Below are 19,818 nucleotides of genomic sequence, written 5' to 3'. Positions count from 1 at the left end.
ATATTAGAATATATATTAGCAATAATATAGATATGTAAGTATATTACAGAAATGGGTCTATTATGGTATGTTATAATGTACACGGTATGAAGTATGTTATGAACCAATATATAACCACTATATACACTATATTGCCAAAAGTATTCACTGACCCGTCCAAATCATTGAATAGAATAGAAATATCCTTTGTTGTCCCTCTTTGGGGAAATTCAGGAGTTCCATCAGCAAAGTGACAGGCAGATGGAGCATGCAGATTCACACAAAAGTAACGAAAGTAAAATAAAAAAAAAAAACAGGGAAATTTACAACATCCAAAAAAAAGATTACCGTACAGTTAGTAAAACTAGCATACTCAAATTCAAAGAAATGTGAAAGTGAGTAAGATAATCCTTTTAAAAATATACAAAAAGTGCTATATATTTGTGCTTTAAAAAACCTGACAAACTGTTTACAGAAAAGCAGGGATGTGAACAACCCTTGTTGGGAACAATCACTGCTCCCAACAACCTATCCGGTCGTTAAGTGATGACGTGACGAATCCTACTTCCAGGCCTAAAGTAGTCTGCGTTTAATATGGCTTTTGTGTTGTTAACATGTTTAATGTTTTGTATTTTCTTCTATTTAATCTCAAAAAGCTCCTAAAACAGTCAGCGATCACTGTTGACCTCCCTCGGCTTTTATTACCGCTAATCATTTATTTAAGCTCAGTTTTTAAAACCTTAGGATGTAGCTACAGCCCAGCCCATGCAGCAGTATATGAATGACTAACCTCGTATTGTGGATGGATTATCTCAGTTGTTCTCCTGGCTGAAGTTTGGCCCTTTTACAGCATCCTGCCATGTGATTACATTTGTTCCTGACCACCGAGAACACTCACGTTAACTTTTATCGAGTGGAAAAAAAGTTAGCTTGTTTATATTATGCTAACATAGCTGTGTCGCTAGCGGTCACGTAGCACATCATTATATACCAGCTAGCCAAACTTCAGTAACCCTACAAACGTCACTGCTGTTTAGTTTTCTGTTTTCATTTATGTTGGAAGTGATAACAGAGCTGTACGTTTAAATTTGTTTCCAAAACCCCGCAGTCAGGACATGCTATATTGTATTTAGATAGAAGCTAGCGAGCTAACTTCCTGCTAACTTCTAACTCCGTTAAATGTCATAAATTCCGTTTTCATGGATGCCTGGATGTTAAATTCAATTGTTATACCTGGTAGAGCAGAACGCTGATCATTTTATTAAAGATGAAAGACTTTAGACAGTTTTTTTACAGTGATCGTTTGATATATGGACCTGCAGCGGAGTTTAGGCCCAGACACGGCTAGTGATGTCAGACTTTACGACCGGATTATGTTTGTTGGGAGCAGTGATGCTCATAAAGCTGTAAACATGGTAACATGAGATGGTGTTGTAACATTGTAAACATTGTACATGAAAGTTGTATTCAATCAGACTGTCTGATTATCTTAGCAGCAATGTGATGGCTGAGGGATAAAAGCTTTTCCTAGGTCTGTCTTTATGGATCTTAATCATCTGGCTAAAAGTAGCCTTTGAAACAGGCATGATCAGGGAGTGATGGGTGTTGAGGGATTTTCTTAATGTTCCTGAGACCACTCTCAGTGTGGGAGTTGTGCAGTTCTTTAAATGAGGGGAGTGGACAGCTCACTATCCGCTGGGCGACCCGTATAACCCTGCAGTGGTTTCTCTTCTGTGCTACTGTGCAGCTGGAGAAGGATACAGGATACTTTCTACTGTGCAGTGATAGTAGGACACAAAGTTTCTCAGGGATGTTATTCTTTCTGAGAACCCTCAGAAAGTAGAGTCTCTTGTGGGCTTTCTTCACTACCTCAGCAGTGTGCGTTCCCTTGATCAGGTCTGGCCTGATCATTTCACACATAATGTGCTGAAGGAATTTAGAAAGCACAGATTTTAAATCCACGTGATTAAAATCCCCAGTGGGGACTGGCCCTCGTGTCCATTATCAGTGTCTGACCTCACAAATGTGCTTCTTGAAGAGCAGTCAAAAATCCCCATCATATGGAAAGTCTTCCCAGAAGAGTTGAAGCTGTTATAGCTTAGACGATGGGTCGACATCATGTTAAACCATTTTCATTAAAAAATATATTTTTGGCAATATAGAGTACATCTGGTTTAATATCCAGATATTTAGCTTTACAAAGACTTTACAAAGACCACATGTATTCATGTTTATTAACAGCTTTAGTTCAAGAAGACTGTAAAAATAGGCTCAAATATTCGAGTGTTGTTGAAGGAATGCTGTGAAACTAACTTTTGCTTCAACCTTTTGTGACCAGGTGCATGCTGAACACTATAGACGGGCCCTCTGAACAGGTGGAGGACTACTTGTGTGACCCAGAGGAAATGCCTTTGGGGGCCCGCAAGAGCCACCTGCCCTGCCCGGAAGACTGTGTGTTGTCAGACTGGGGAGCTTGGATCCCATGTCCACTGGTAAGGATGGAAGGAAGTTGCCAGTCTTTTTTTTCTTTCTAAATATTACATTGTTTCTGACATGTTGCCTTTATTATATAGTGGATAGTTGAAACCAGAGTTAAAGTAGTGGTTTTGAATTCAGAGGTCTAGTGAAGATAATAGAGGAACCCCACCTGTGTCAACTAAACCTGCTCTTTGTGCTAAAAAGGCACTCTGTGAATAAGTGCATATGTTTGTTGATGGGTGAATGTGTCTTGTGGTGTAAAGGCAGTTTAACCCTTTAAAGCCGGTCGGAGCACGCTCTGTTTTGCGTAAGTATTTTTAAATCCCGGTAGCTCTGCAACCACGTGAGCTAGCGCAATTTTTTTTTTTTGCATATGAAACCGGAGGAGTTGTACTTACATCTTATGCCATCAGCTTGTCCTCGGTCACAGTTTCCTTCCACATATAGCTTTGCAAAAACTGCATAAAAAGCACTTGCAGCAACAAAAACATAATATTCCAGAAACACGCTTTGCCGATCCGATCAGCTGTTCATAACACTTCCTACATCACATGTCCGCCATGACCTGCCCGAAACCGGAAGTGATGTCATTTTCGTGGAAATGTAGTTTTTTACCATCAGGGCCTCATGAGCCTATACTGGTGTTTTTAAAAGTTATCTTTGACTTTATGACTTTCCGTGTCGTTTCTGGGATGCTTAGGACTCATATTGCACTGCTGGAAATAGTTTATTTTAATGCATATGCTGCTTTTTTGCAAATTTGCATCATAATATTTATTTTCGTTTTTCCTGCAGTATATATAAAAATTGGTGTATTTCAAAAATAAAACTATGAAGACACTTAAAATAAATTTCCTGTGGTGGGAAACTAGTTTGTGCAACTTTTTTGTATTTACAGTTTTGAGGGATAAGCCTCTTAAATTTCTCTAACTAGAAATATATGTTAAAAAAACAAAAACGATTTTCAATTTTTTGGTAGTTTATTGCACTTTTTTGCAATTTATGTAATTACTATGCACTTAATGCAGACATATTATTAAAATTTAGGCTGTAATGGTTGTATTGATGTATAGCAACTTGAAATGCTCCCAAAAATGGCTCCACAGCATGTAAAAATATAATATAAGCTCTGGCGGACTTGGTTCTATGGTAGGTCTTAAAGGGTTAAGAAAGATAAGCATGCTGCATGAAGTGAATTCTAATTTCCCATATGTGTAAATAGATTGGACCCAGCAACTTCAGAGTTTTAAGACTTCTCAGCCAATCAGATTGTCTCGTATTTCTTTATGGCTATTGTGTAATGAAGTTAAAAACCATTATACTGGATACAGTAGTGATATAGTTTAAAGCCTTCCCCTGCTTTGTAGCATCATTTTCAGATTCTCAGGGAGTTATCTTAATTACCAGATGAAAGTCAATGATTATTGACCCAAATTGTTTATAATCTAACAAGTTACTATAATTAACTGATGAGACTGGTAATACAAATGTTCCCAAACTTTGCACAAAAATGAAAAAGACATTTAAATGAAAAAATAACTGGATTAACTCTCTTATTTCTAAGTCATCATAGCTGGTAATCTTAACCCTATATTTTGAACAAGGACAAAATTTCACTCATTATTACAGTCCAGAATGGGATATATAGTATGTAGCTCCAATTAATTTACCAATAGGAGAGAAGATGAAAATCTGGCAGCCAATGGTGGGAAAAAGTAAAAGCGCAGCACCAACGTGAGGAGCTAAACAAGGTGGAAATTAAGATGCTTCTAAACCAGCCGAGACATATGTTCTCACCAGCATATCCTGGGTTAGAATAGGGTTTGCTTCCAGTTGGACTTGTCCAGCACATCTCACCTAGATGATGCTCAAAAGGTCAGCTGCACGAAGGACCTGAATTGGCTCCTTTTGATAAGGAGGAGTAAAGGCTCTAATTTCAGTCCCTTCAGCATGACCAAGCTCTAACCCTACTTCTATAGGAGAGCCAAGACACCCTTCAGAGGAAGCTAATGTCAACTGTTTGTATTTGTGATCTCATTTTTTAGTCACTACCCAGAGCTTGTGGTCATAGGTGAGGGTAGGAAAATATATTGCCCAGTAAATCAAAAACTTCTCTTTCATACTCAATGCTCATGCAGCAGCAGCAGCATTACTGCATATGTTGCACAAATCCATCTGTCAGTCTCCTTCATCATTTTTCCCTCTTTAGTGAATCAGACTCTGAGACAAACTGAGGTACTTGGGACAATAATTCAGCCCCACCCCAGGGTAGACACTTTAACTTTTCCCAGATGAAAACAAAGGATTCAGACTTGGAGTTGCTAATTCTTATCTCAGCCAATTTATACAAATAACTGCATGATGACGCCAACAGAAGCAGCTCACCTCTCCACCCAAAAGTCCATGAAATGCATGACATGATTACAGAATCAATCATTAGCCTGCAACCAAGTGTGTCCTAGTGCCAAATGCACCTATGAAAACTCTCATGCTTATTATAGACAACCTGTGAACAACAAAGAAGTCCAGTTACAGCGCACCGCTCAGGTTTAGGTCAGGTAGGATGTGTCTGTGAAGGTTCTCAGTCATCCAGGTCATCGTAGTCTAAGGAGCTTGGAAAGAAAAGCGTCTGGACTTCTTTAAGTTGCTTGAAGACGTTTCATCCGAGAAGCTTCTTCAGTTCTAAGGTCAAATGGTGGGGAGTCCCAGATTTAAACCTAGTGGGAGTTTCCCCCCACAGAGGGACAAAAGGACCCCCTGATGATCCTCTAATCACATGAGCCAAGGTGTGAAAACGGGTGTGGGTCACAATCAGCCAGTGTTTCGGGTGAGCTCATTGTGAAACCTAACCCCACCCTATCATGTGATTTTGAAATCACATGATAGGGTGGGACATGGTTTCACAATGAGCTCACCCTTTAAGTTCAAGCAACCTAAAGAAGTCCAGACGCTTTTCTTTCCAAGCTCCTTAGACGTCAGGTAGGATGTTGCTCCCCATCACACTCCACCAGCCTTCACTGTCATTGCTCACATGAATTCTGAGGTCCCCAAGGACAACAAATCCAAATCAGTCCCCAGGTGGGGGACCTTCCAGCCTGTGTACTCTGAGCTGATGCTTGGGGCACAGGGAAAAACCACAGTGAGGACCTGTCCTCTTACCCCAAGGTGCATGGAAACATCCACCTGAGAAAACTACCAGCAAAGAGAAGTATACCTACCCTAGTTCACTACTTCTTACTGAATGCAACTCCAAAGTGGAATAAAGATTAGCCCGTCTCCAGGATACTGGATCCAGAATTGAGCTGTGTGTTGAGCTGAGCCGAAATATATCTAGCTGGTATTGCTCAGTGTCACATATTTGTTTGTATGTTAATTCAATTCACTTTTATTTATATACTGCTAACAACAATCGTGTCAACACACTTTATATAGTGAGACCCTACATTATTTAAGAGAGAACCGCAATAACCAATCGCCAAGTGCTTGGCGATTGGTGGGAAGTAAGCGCTCCTTTTCAACAGGAGCTCTCTGTCAGGACCAGACTCATGGAGGGGCAGTAATCTGCAGTGACCAACTGAGGGTCAAGGGAAAAGAAGGGACAAAAGGTGAGGACAGATAGACCGCTAATAACAAACAGGACAAGACAGTTAACAATGTGCAAAAGTGCCATATAAACAAGTCAGGACTGAAAAGAAGAAAGAATGAAAGTCCAACACCAGTCTAGACTTAGAGCAACATAACAAAGGGATTTTTGTTATGTTGCACAACAACAGAAAAAAATGAGTTCACAGAAGAGGGACTGGATAGTTAAACATTGTAGTTCCCATTCTACTTTTGGAAACTCAAGAAACCATAGGTACCATAGGTATGGTAGGTGAATGTGACTGTGGACAGTTGTCTGTCTCTATGCGTACCCCACCTCTTGTGTTAACCCTTTAAAGCCGGTCGGAGCGGGCACGCTCTGTTTTGGTTAACTACTTTTAAATCCCGGTAGCTCTGCAACCACGTGAGCTAGCGCAATCATTTTTTTTGCATATGAAACCGGAGGAGTTGTACTTACATCTTATGCCATCAGCTTGTCCTCGGTCACAGTTTCCTTCCACATAAAGCTTTGCAAAAACTGCATAAAAAGCACTTGCAGCAACAAAAACATAATAAAGAAACACACTTTGCCGATCCGATCAGCTGTTCATAACACTTCCTACGTTGGAATAGACGTCAGAGCGAACTTTCGCATGTCCTCCATGACCTGCCCGAAACCGGAAGTGATGTCATTTTCGCGGAAATGTAGTTTTTTTACCATCAGGGCCTCATGAGCCTATACTGGTGTTTTTAAAAGTTATGTTTGACTTTATGACTTTCTGTGTGGTTTCTGGGATGCTTAGGACTCATATTGCACTGCTGGAAATAGTCTATTTTGATACATATGCTGCTTTTTTGCAAATTTGCATCATAATATTTATTTATTTTTTCCTGCAGTATATAAAAAATGGTGTATTTCAAAAATAAAACTATGAAGACACTCAAAATAAATTTCCTGTGGTGGGAAACTATTTTGTGCAACTTTTTTGTATTTACAGTTTTGAGGGTTAAGCCTCTTAAATTTCTCTAACTAGAAATATATGTTAAAAAAACAAAAACGATTTTCAATTTTTTTTGTTGTTTATTGCACTTTTTTGCAATTTATGTAATTATTATGCACTTAATGCAGACATATTATTAAAATTTGGGCTGTAATGGTTGTATTGATGTATAGCAACTTGAAATGCTCCCAAAAATGGCTCCACAGCATGTAAACATATAATATAAGCTCTGGCGGACTTGGTTCTATGGTAGGTCTTAAAGGGTTAATGTAGCTGGGATAGGTTCCAACCCCTCACAACCCTGAAATTGATAAGCAGAGGAGATTGGATGGATGGAATGAAACAAGGAAGGAAGGAAACCATAAGTAATCAAAGTGCTCTTTTGGGATATCATGGAGCCTTGATCATATATTTTTAGGTCGTGACTTATTTTTGGAAAAATGTGAATAGATTTTCCTGTGTGCCAATTAAAATGATCATTTTCTCAGTTCTCTGTTGCCAAAACTTGGATTCACTGTGAAATAAAAACAATATTCTGATTGCCGAGGGTTAGAATTAGAGTTGGGATTATCACTGATAATGACTTTGACTTCTGAAGGTGAATATATGAATTAGGCCTGATCATTCAGGACTTTGTGTGTGAAAAAACAAGCTTAGCTTCTGTTCTGGTTTTGGAGTTTTTCTTGATCGCTTCGGCACAATTGTGACAGCAGAAAAGTAATTCTTACTACTGTTAATACAGTTCTCAAATCAGGAACACATTTCACCAATACAACCTGCTAGTGTTTCGATGCAAGATATGATGCACTTCTCACTTGAATCTCACATCTCATCAAAAGAGTTCAAATTTCAGTCAAATTACTTCTGTCTGTCTATCTGCAACATAGAAAAATCAAAAGCCTTTATGTTCCACGCTTTTAATGTGTGCTTATGTAAAACAGTCAGAACCTTTCCCTCTGCTTTTCAGCCATGTAGTGAGAACAGCACCCGGGAGAGGAGTGCTTACCCGCTCCGACAGCCAGGAGAAAAGAAGGAGTGTCCACCGACTGAAGAGACAGAGCCGTGCAAACTCAACAGGAACTGCTTTCACTACACCTACAACATCACTGGTCAGCATTAACCTGTTCAGATTTGTTTCCAAAGAAGTTGAGATATTATGTATGTTAATAAAAACAATGAATGCAAATCAATTAAATTCTGTACTTAAAGCAGGGGTCTCAAACTCCAGGCCTTGATCCAACACAGCTGATTCAAATGGCTAAATGACCTCCTCAACATGTCTTGATATCTAAACATGCAGGACACCATCCCTCGAGGCCTGGAGTTCAAGGCCCCTGATTTAAAGACACAGCATAGTGCAGTGTTTAGCACTGCAAATTCAAAGCAAGCACATCCTGGGTTTAAGCTGTTCAGGGCCCTTCTGTGTAAAGTTACCGTTTCACTTTGTGCCTGCGTGAGCTTTTTCCATGTACTGTATGTTTAAATCCTCATAGGTGTCAATGTGAGCATGAATGATTGTCTTTTTGTGTTGGCTTTGCAAAAGACGATCTTTCACTGAGTGTACATCCAGCATGACGGATTAATCAAAGGAAGGAAAACAGAATGTCGGTTGTTTAAACTGAAACTTTGGCCCGCTCATTAACCCTTTAAAGCCGGTCGGAGCGGGAACGCTCAGTTTTGCATAACTATTTTTAAATCCCGGTAGCTCTGCAACCACGTGAGCTAGCGCAATCATTTTTTTTGCATATGAAACCGGAGGAGTTGTACTTACATCTTATGCCATCAGCTTGTCCTCGGTCACAGTTTCCTTCCACATATAACTTTGCAAAAACTGCATAAAAAGCGCTTGCAGCAACAAAAACATAATATTCCAGAAACACGCTTTGCCGATCCGATCAGCTGTTTGTAACACTTCCTACGTCCATCAGCGCGAACTATCGCATGTCCGCCATGACCTGCCCGAAACCGGAAGTGACGTCATTTTGCGGAAATGTAGTTTTTTTTTTTTACCATCAGGGCCTCATGAGCCTATACTGGTGTTTTTAAAAGTTATGTTTGACTTTATGACTTTCTGTGTGGTTTCTGGGATGCTTAGGACTCATATTGCACTGCTGGAAATAGTTTATTTTGATGCATATGCTGCTTTTTTGCAAATTTGCATTATAATATTTATTTTCGTTTTTCCTGCAGTGTATAAAAATTGGTGTATTTCAAAGATAAAACTATGAAGACACTCAAAATAAATTTCCTGTGGTGGGAAACTATTTTGTGCAACTTTTTTGTATTTACAGTTTTGAGGGATAAGCCTCTTAAATTTCTCTAACTAGAAATATATGTTAAAAAAACAAAAACGATTTTCAATTTGTTTGTTGTTTATTGCACTTTTTTGCAATTTATGTAATTTTATGCACTTAATGCAGACATATTATTAAAATTTGGGCTGTAATGGTTGTATTGATGTATATCAACTTGAAATGCTCCCAAAAATGGCTCCACAGCATGTAAAAATATAATATAAGCTCTGGCGGACTTGGTTCTATGGTAGGTCTTAAAGGGTTAAAAAGTATTTTATGGGTCAGAAATAAACAACTTGGGGTTAGTACCTTGCCCAGGCACACAGACTGAAGCAGCCAGAGATTGAACCACCAACCTTCAGACTGTAGATGACCTACTCTCCTACCTCCTGTTATGCTGACCTTTTACTGTGTCTCTTCAGAATGGAGTACCTGTCAGCTGAGTGACAAAGCAGTGTGTGGAAATGGATTCAAAACCCGCATGCTGGACTGTGTGCGTAGTGATGGTAAATCTGTAGACCTCATCTTCTGCAAAGAGGTGAGATGTGTAGTGCTGCTTGCCTTTTAAACCTTTGTAAATGTTTGAGTTCATGAAATACTAATGATATTTCTTTGCAGCTTGGTCTGGAGAGAAAGTGGCAAATGAATGCATCCTGTGTTGTGGAGTGTCCTGTTAATTGCCAGCTGTCTGACTGGTCACCATGGTCTGGCTGTAGTCACACATGTGGACTGGCAGGTAAACAAATCCAGGGAAGAATTGGAATTAACCAGTTTTTCGCAGTAGTGTATTGCTACTATGTGCTAATGTTTGAGTCCAACAGTCTCTAATCATATTTGTTTCCTTTTAAGTTTTCTGTACTTTATCTGCACTGCACTGTGTTATTTTACAGCTCAGCTGCTCTAACAGGAATGATAAACACTGGAATAAAAGTGAATGTGGGAATTACAAACCTTTACTTCACGTAGATTGTCCAAATGCTTTACTCTTAGCTTGGAGTTGCTGGTTATAGTGCAGGAGATTTCCCCACCTGGTGACTCCATTGTCCTACTTCGTCACATGACAGTGAGACCTGGCGTGGTGTAATTGGGAGGAACGGCCTGCCTCGAGTGGTTCAGATTACTGGATTTTTGTGCAATTTGTGACAGAGGAATGTTCATGTGCACATGGCACTAGTACGCCCTGGGTAAATGATTGATTCTGGAAATATTTTTTTTGAGACTTTTTGAGAAGCTAAGCATTTAACAGATCAGCATCTAGTAGTTAGTTAGATCAAAAGGCAGGGTAGGATGGTGGACAGGCCTCGCACACCCAAACATCTGGCAGAGGCCACCTCCATCAGAACTTTGACAGCATTCAGAGAGAAACTGGGAATACTGACTCCAAATGTACCATGTTCCTCACCTACATTGTTGAGATGGCTTCACAAAGGAACAGCTACAAGGTGGTCGGTAATTGTTTTGTTGATAATCCCCAAACAACATGGTGGACATCATAGATGAATGCTTGCTCATAGGGGGCCATGTGATTGTTGGGATTTTCTCTGTATCTATGAAGCGCCTTGAGACGACTTTTGTTGTGATTTGGCGCTATATAAATAAAACTGAATTGAATGAAGGGAGCTGACAAGCTAAAGAAGGGGTTCTGTCAGGCTTGTGTAGCTTGGAGGACTCCGGAGGTGGCAGACAGGTGCTGGCGGGCCAAGTGGAGTGTGGCTCTGGTAGCAGCTGAAACAAGGAGTTCAGTGAGGCCATGTTGCAATTCTACTTGAGCACTCGAAGCACTTTGTACTGATTCACCCATTCACTTTTTTCTACACCTAATTCCTTTCTATCGGACATTCTCACTCTGATAAGTGCCTCAGAGAGCAACTTGGAATTCGGTATCTTTCCCAAGAATGCTTTGCCATTTGGACTGGAACCACCAACCTTCCGATTAGTAGATGACCTGAGCTACCTCCTAAATTCTGGAAAATTATGATGTGACTCAAGAAGGAAAAGCAATGTTTTCTCACACAGAGTGTGGTGTAGGGGGAGTGTTGCTGATGTCAACTGAGCATATAGTTGGTCAATGAAAGGAATACTTTTCATCCATCCTGTTGGCATGCAGGATGGATGAAAGTAGTTAAACAACTCCTTGGTGGCAGGGCCCCTTGTGTGGAGGAGATTCATCCTGTGTACCCTAAGGCTGTGAATGTCATAGGGCCAGTTTGATTGACATGCCTCTGTAATATTGCGTGGAGATCTACTGTAGGGTTGTGCCTCTAAATTGGTAGACTGGGGTGTTGATTCCCATCTTAAAGAAGGCTGGCTGGAAGCTGTGCTATGGGAGAGTCACACTGTTCAGCATCCCTATGTCTATGTCAGGGTACTGACGAGAAAAGTCCATTAATTGAACCTCTGATTCAGGTGGAACAATGCAGTTTTCTTCCTTGTCATAGTTATTGGAGAGAAACAGTTGGAGCGATGACTGTTAAGTTGCCGCCGCATCTAAGAGTCTAACTATGTCAGATGTCTCAAGGCTGCATTGTAGGTGGCTGACAGGTGGTGTCGTAAGCCACCATCTCTGTTCAATGATGGTCATTCACAGTGGACACAGATGGCCACAGAAACAGAAATAAGGATTACTGAACTAACACAACCTGAAGCAGAGTCAAATCTGGATGAAGGTTTCAGGTACGCTCTCCAGTGCAATCATTTCTCCATCCAATCTCATCCATGACCCTGAAACACTGGGTAAAAATGCCTCTAAGGCTGGAGGGAAATAGTATTATAATGCACACATGGAAAGAAAGCTCTTAAAACACGTGGTTGTCCCAACTAGGCCTTCATCAAATAAATGCAGATAGATAGAAAAGGTCAGACACCAACTTGGGAGAGACAGAATGGCAAACAGAAGAACATAGTCATTCAAGTCATTTGTTAGAGAAACCCCAGAGAATTTTCTCCAAGCATGACATCACAGTGCACTTCAGATCCAGCCCCACTCTGAGACAATTTGTGGTTCATCCCAAGGACAATAACTCGCAAACACAAGTTAAGCTGTGCAGTGGTGTGAAACCAAACAGCTGCTCCACAAACATGTGACACAACATGGAAGAGCCATCCAGACAGGACAAGACTCGACACCTGAATCATGCCAATGTTCACATTTTGGAATTTAGGACAGATGGTTTGAGTGAAGAGTAAAAGAAACCATGTGAATGACTGTCTTTAAACACAGAGGTGGTGGCTTATGATACTGTAAGCTGCCTTCAATGCAGTTTGAGGTCCTTTCCCATTTTGCTTCAGGTAACTTCAATAGGCCACATAATAGGGTGAGGTATGGTCTCACAGTGGTTTCATCCGAAACCCCTGGTGGTGGTAATAACATGTTGATGATTCACAATGATTAATAGGGGGTCAATGACCTTCTTAATGGACAACCCCACTAGGGTTTAAATACCCAGGACTCTCCAGCTTTTGATTTTAGACCTTAAGAAGCCTCTTGGATGAGAGGTGAAATAGTCCAGTTGCCTCCTTTAAACTCCTTTTAATGCACAGTGACTCTTGGCGTTCTCTCCCCATATTCCCAGTTGAAAAAGAGGTGCAATTTCAATAGTATGTCTCAGAAATTCTGTCGTAATGTGTAAAATTCCTTAAAAAAATATTTATTTACTTTTAACTGAAAATTTACCCTGAAATTTCTATACTAGATAGAAATAAAACAGGATTTTTCCTGTTATTTAATTCTTTATCTCTTATTTCATTTGTTTAGTATAGTTTGAATGCCATGGTCCTGGGGTTTGACCATGTGTTTGGAGTTTGTTTGGGTTTGTGTTTAGCATTGTTTGGCCTTGTTCACTCTTTTAGGGATCTCATTCTGATGTTCAGTTTTGCGAGGCCTTGGTGCTTGTTCTTAGTTCGGAGCTTTGTTCCATTCTCTGTCCTGTTTGTCTTGGTCTTGCATCTCTGTGTCCTCCCCAGCAGTGAGTCAGTTATGTCTGTTTATGAATGTCAAGTTTGCTCTCTGTCTCTCACCCTCTCTCTGTCCATCACGCTCTTTCTTGCCTGTGTCTCAGTGTTAGTGATTTCTGCCGTGGCGCCTGTGTCCGGCAGCCTCGCCTCTGTCAGTGCGCCCCAGGGCGGCTGTGGCTACAATGTAGCTGCCATCACCAGTGTGTGAATGTGTGTGTGAATGGGTGTGTAAAGCACTTTGGGGTCCTTGGGGACTAGTAAAGCGCTATACAAATACAGACCATTTCCCATTTCCTGTTTTGCAGTGATAGTAACTTGTCTTGTGTGTGCCATGTTCAGTTTTGCTTCCCCTGTCTTGTTAGTTAGATTATGTCCAACCATGTTCCCCAGGTGTTTCCTCTCTGCCCCAGTTCCCTCTTGTGTATAAATTGTCTGTGTCTCCCTCCGTCCGGTGTCTTGATCTCCCTCATCCCTCTGGCTGTCTGTTCTGTCAGTATAGTACCAATTGCCTTCCTAATAGCAAAGGAAGAGGTCTTCATCAGTAGAAACAGCTGTAAACTTATGAAAACACAGCTAAAAGTTAAATGTCTATGCCCTCTAAAGCTTTCCAGTGGGGCAGAGTCTTTGCCAGGCTGATTCTGGCCCCCGAGCCTTATATTTAAGACCCCTGACTTAACCTCTTAAGCCCCAACGCCCCCTGATACGGGGGCAAAAAGCAGGAGATCAGGTAGGCTTGGGGCTTAAGAGGTTAAACCATACTTCAGGCCTTGTATCTATTGTTATTTACTTAGTACTGACTAAAAAACAACTGAAAATCAGGTTCAGTTTGAAACCACTAGCTGAAAATGAATGCACAGTACCAAAAACATGTTGATGCATGTGAGCCTTCATACCTGATAGATGGCTATGACCTTCAAACGTAGTGCAGGCCTTCTGTTTACAGCAAACAAATAAATAAGAAAAGTCTTTGTAATAAAACAGTGATATCCCAATCATGAGGGACCAGGGTTTAGACACTGTAGAACATCAAAAATAAAGTTAAACTGGAACTGAAGACAAACAGTCTACATTTGTTTTTAGTGTGAGGCTGTCATCATGAAAACATACACAATACTGTAATTAATTAATTAATGTTATCCTATTCTTTTTTACCCAACCATTAATATCTGAATTGATTCATTTCTCTGCTTTTTGGCAGGCAAACTGTGGAGGAGGCGGACGGTGATCCAAGCTCCGCAGGGTGATGGGAGGCCATGTCCATCCCAAATGGAGCAGTGGAAGCCCTGCCTGGTGAAGCCCTGCTACAGGTGGAGATACAGCACCTGGTCTGAGTGCAAATCTGAGGTCAATTAGCCTTCCTCTTCTTCTTCAACATATTTACCAGAATAGTGAAACACTGTATTTAATTTTCACTAGTCACTAATTTCACTAGCGTGAAAAATATTATATAAAACCATTAAAGTCATATCAAACCATCCTGACATACTCACCTAGATGAGGAGAGATAGTCCAAAATGGAGGTGTCTCAAGATGCTGTCATGACACCTGGTGAGACTTTCCAGAGGACTGACTTTGACCATTTCACTATTTAGTAAACCCTAAAAGACACGCTGTGACTCTTTTTCACAGCATGTCTTTATCCTGTCTTCCTTCTCTCACCATAACCAATCACAGCAGATGGCCCCGCCCCTCCCTGAGCCTGCTTCTGTCGGAGGTTTCTTCCTGTTAAAAGGGAGTTTTTCCTTCCCACTGTCGCCACGGTCTACCTTACAATATGAAGCGCCTTGAGGCGACTGTTGTTGTGATTTGGTGCTGTATAAATAAAAGTGAATTGAATTGAAAATTTATACTTAGTATTCATAAGAACTTTATAAATGAAAAATGGGACAATTAACATGACAAATGTCTTGACTAATTATTATTATTATTATTATTATTATTATTATTATTATTATATGCCTCTCCTTTTAAATTGCCATGTTAACCTGAGGGATATTATTATTATTATTATTATTATTATTATTATTATATGCCTCTCCTTTTAAATTGCCATGTTAACCTGAGGGATATCATTATTATTATTATTATTGTTATTATTGCTATAATAGTTTAATATTTAACTCATTTCAAACAGCAGGTAACCAGTAGTACCAGTACCAGTAGTTTGTTACTATATTTAGAATTGTTTTTTTAAACTTACCAAGGACTAACACAAATGGTTTAAAATCATTTGAAGGCCTAGTAGCTGAAGGTGATTAAAGCTAGCAGCTAGCTGACTGGACTACAGAAGTTAAATGTAGATTGAATTGTATCCATATTTAGTGTAATTCTGTTTGCTTTTCCATTAGGGAGCGAGGTGTGGAGAAGGTCTGAGATTCAGGAATGTGTCGTGCTTTGTGTCAGACGGTTCAGGTCGACAGGACGGTAGTGTGGTGGACGATGAACTGTGTGGGGATCTGGAGCCCTCAGTAGAAGGAAACACACAGATAGTTCTGCAGGAAGCCTGTACTGTACCCTGTCCAGGTAGGTTGTTGTTGAATCCAGCTCTTTGTTAATAAAGAGCAGTCACTTGCTGAGGTAACAGTAACTTGTCTGTTACTATTGGACCCAAACCCAAGACTATTCACACTAGTATTACAGTTAATGTTCTTCATTATTAAATACACTGACTAAACTGTTGATATTGAAAGAAATTCTGCTGGTTTTAAATATTTCATCATCTGATGGATTCTGACTTTTGTATGTAAATAAGGAGCCTTGCTTACACACAATAGTTAATCACAGAATCCCACAGGGTTCTGTGCTAGGACGTTTTCACATTATACATCAGCCCAGATAAGATGTCATATCCAGTTAAATTCCTCTGTACATGGTTTGGATAGTTTTGACCTTCAGTTCTGTCTTGACGTTGTCCTTCAGGATATGACTTTAAATTAGCATATATATAAATACTATAACAGGAAACATTGTCTCAGAATGATGGTAAAAAAGGTCCATTTGTTACTTCTTGGGAGGATGACTTCAATTATTTATCAGATTGTTCTAAAAGCCTTTATTTGAGCTTTTCCTGTCAGTTCTAGTGCTGTTACTTAATGCTAATCATTGAATCTGTCTCTGCCACGAGCCGCAGAGTTTAGTGCAAAGTAAGAGATGATATTCAGCTGCGGGTAATTTACCAACATAGATCCCTTGAAGGACTAAAATGAACCAGAAATGCCTGATTGACAAGTTTATTTTTACACTTTTCTAGCATCTGCTCTTTAATCTCTGCAACGTGTCATGGTCTGTGTGCGGGCAGACTCCAAAACGCAAAGACAAAAGGTGAACTTAAACTGTTTTATTGCTGTGCACAAACTGAACTGGGAATACAAAAACTAAACTAGTAGGCAGGCAGAGGGAACCCACAGCGAGGGAGGATGGTGAGGAGACGTTAACGATGCGACACTGACGCAGAGAAACGCAGGCCTTAAATACACACTGGGATAACAAGGGCATGAGACACAGCTGGGACTAATCAAAGCTGACTAGACAAGGGGAAGCAAAACCAGACACACTACACACAGGACAGAGACTATCAAAGTAAAACGGGAAAAACAACAACAGGTATGCACAGACACGAGCGTGACACAACCTCAGACATCAACAGGGAGGGAACACACGGGCAGACAGAGGAAGCACAGAACCAAAACATGAAGAACTCAAAGTCTAAACCCAAATACATCATCAGAATAATCCAGAACATAGTATGATAATAATGCTAAACACAAAACGCTGGGTCAAATGACCCAGGACCCTGACACAATGCCTCCTCGACACACCAATGACTTCCACTATATCAAACAGGAAAAATGAGACCAGCTGTTTTGATTTCTTTAGTAAATCAGTTTGCAAACTTGATCTAAAGACTCTCCTGGAAGGAACCCCCAGAAATAGGTATAAATTAGGGATGCACCTATACCGGTATCGGGTATCGGCCTCGATACCACATTTTCTAAAGTACTCGTACTCGTTAAAAGTCCCCCGATACCGAGGACCGATACCACGGTCTGAGACCTGTCTATGTTTGAGCGGCATGTAAAGGGTTGATCACAGGTGCCGAGTGTATGTTAAGTGTATGTGTCCGAGCACGAACTCCCTGACCCCCTTTGAGGAACTAACTAAAAAAGTGAGCAGCTACGACGCACTAGCCTCTGATGTCATCCCAGCTGTGACTGTGCTAGCGAGACTTCTAAACAGAGAAACAGACGAACAAATTTAAAATTAAATTTTGTTTTTTTTATAATTATTTATTCTGTAATATGTTGCATACAACATGCTTTTCATTTTAAATAAATGTTCTTAATTCCAAACCAGTCCCTTGTTTGTTTGTTTTTTGTTAAATTATAGGACTAAAGCTGTTACCTGCAAATTTAAATCATGTTTTTATTAAGTACTCGGTATCGGTATCGGCGAGTACTCGTACTCGTTTCCAAAAAAGTGGTATCGGTGCATCCCTAGTATAAATACTTGTAAATATTTAATAACCACTGTATAGGGCCTTTCTAAACATTATGGTTGGCTACCATAAAGTGGGAATGGATGCTCATTTTAAAGAATGTATAATGTGTAAGATTTGTGTGCCATTTCATTCACGTGTTATTTTCCTTTAACTAGCTCAATATTACATTTTAACAGCACATGATATAATCTCCCAAAGCCATGAATAGGCTGTGGATATGCACTTAACACTTAAAATTTAACACTTAAAACTTAATTACTTCTTAATTATGGACACTGTGTTTATCAATAACTTTTACATCATACAGCGATGTTGCATTTTGGTTTGCTGATGAACTGGTTTCTGTTCTGTAGGAGAGTGCTACTTGACAGACTGGACTGTTTGGAGTTCATGCCAGCTAAGCTGCATAAATGGAGCTGACCTGGGCTTCGGTTCAGTCCAAGTTCGATCTAGAGCCGTGGTGGCCCAGGATCCAGAGAACCTGCTGCAGTGTCCCGAACAAGAGCTTGAAGCACGACCGTGCACAGGTCACAATAGTCCCGGTCAAAGGATGTTTTTTAATATGAACTGCAATTAATTCAGACATTTAAGCACTGATATAGTATTGTCCCTTTTCACACTTTTTACACTAAGAAATGTAAGTGTAAGCTACACAAAAAATAAAAAGGGTGAAAAGGACAGACAATATTCATATAATTTATATAATTTATATAATTTAATTTTAAATAAAAACAACATTTTTTTAAACAAAAACATCTGATTATATCCTTTCTGTAGACGGTGAATGTTTTGATTACAAGTGGAAATCTGGACCGTGGAGAGGCTCGTCTCGGCACGTCTGGTGTGAGCGTTCGGATGGTCTCAATGTCACAGGTAATAAGAACGTGTTTGCTGGATGAACTAAACGAGCTACAGTCTCCCTGTCAGCTCTTTTTTTCAATTCAGTTCAATTCAATTTTATTTATATAGCGCCAAATCACAACAAAAGTCGCCTCAAGGCGCTTCATAGATACAGAGAAAAACCCAACAATCATATGACCCCCTATGAGCAGCACTTTGGCGACAGTGGGAAGGAAAAACTCCCTTTTAACAGGAAGAAACCTCCAGCAGAACCAGGCTCAGGGAGGGGCGGGGCCATCTGCTGTGATTTGTTGGGGTGAGAGAAGGAAGACAGGATAAAGACATGCTGTGGAAGAGAGACAGAGGTTGATAACAGATATCATTTTTCTTTTCCCAATTCAGTGCCTGTTCTTTAAAACCCTCGATTTACTGAATGCTCAAATTGCCATTGTAGACCAGTTTACAGCCTGATCTCACACAGAGCAGATGTAAATGTGAGTGTGTGCATGAGTTGCCGCAATCAATCTTTGACATGAGGATTTGCTCTGTGATTAGCAGGGTGACAATGTGGATAAGCTTTCCTAAAACAGTCTTCCCCACAAGCATTACTGGAAAGAGAATTTGAGATCCAGATAACAGATGTTTCAATCCCCAGCAGTGCCACAGTGATGATTGAAGCCTGCTGTCCATCACCATCAGCACTTTGCATCCACTTCTTTTCCAAATAGCCAATTCATTCATATTTCTGTATACATGAAGAAATATCAGTAGATCTGATGCTCCAGATGCTGTGCTGGCCCTTGCATCTGTGATTGGCACAATGCACATTGTTATTCCCTTTTCATAGATTTTTGCTTGTAAGCAGTGGCATTCCTTTCATGAATATTAATATAGATTTCTCCTCCAGAGCCCACAACCTAATAAATATTCAGTAGCCTTGCTGGATCACCATGCTTTTGCAGACTTGCGTTTTTTCTGTCAGTGTCAGTTGCACACTGTCTACATCATTGCCATCACTTTATTCTTCATCATTAGACCATTGCTGACAGCTGTGTCTGCAAGCCTCCCCAGGCACTGCCTTTGAACCCACTGGACTGCACCCCTCCCCTGCAGCTGAGCCGCAAAGCCACATTCCATTGGCACACAGCCCCATTACCCAACTCATGGCCTACTCACGGGCTTTTTAACATAA

At 40.3% G+C, this 19,818-nt stretch overlaps 1 protein-coding gene across 1 annotated transcript in view; it reads left to right on the top strand.

Moving 5' to 3' along the window:
• Positions 1 to 19,818, top strand: part of LOC102779017 (thrombospondin type-1 domain-containing protein 7A) — a 149,337-nt gene that overhangs the window by 111,744 nt on the left and 17,775 nt on the right. Inside the window, exons 17-24 of the mRNA XM_087834913.1 lie at positions 2,318 to 2,471; positions 8,008 to 8,149; positions 9,757 to 9,872; positions 9,953 to 10,070; positions 14,487 to 14,632; positions 15,637 to 15,811; positions 18,140 to 18,313; positions 18,564 to 18,659. Coding sequence (XP_087691039.1) covers positions 2,318 to 2,471; positions 8,008 to 8,149; positions 9,757 to 9,872; positions 9,953 to 10,070; positions 14,487 to 14,632; positions 15,637 to 15,811; positions 18,140 to 18,313; positions 18,564 to 18,659 — 1,121 coding nt within the window. The remainder of the gene's footprint in view (positions 1 to 2,317; positions 2,472 to 8,007; positions 8,150 to 9,756; positions 9,873 to 9,952; positions 10,071 to 14,486; positions 14,633 to 15,636; positions 15,812 to 18,139; positions 18,314 to 18,563; positions 18,660 to 19,818) is intronic.

The sequence above is a fragment of the Neolamprologus brichardi genome, chromosome 22, assembly GCF_056152115.1.
Source record: "Neolamprologus brichardi isolate AB-2024 chromosome 22, ASM5615211v1, whole genome shotgun sequence".
NCBI lineage: Eukaryota > Metazoa > Chordata > Actinopteri > Cichliformes > Cichlidae > Neolamprologus > Neolamprologus brichardi.
Note: the sequence above shows the minus strand (reverse complement) of the source record. Positions and strands in the feature narration are given on the sequence as shown.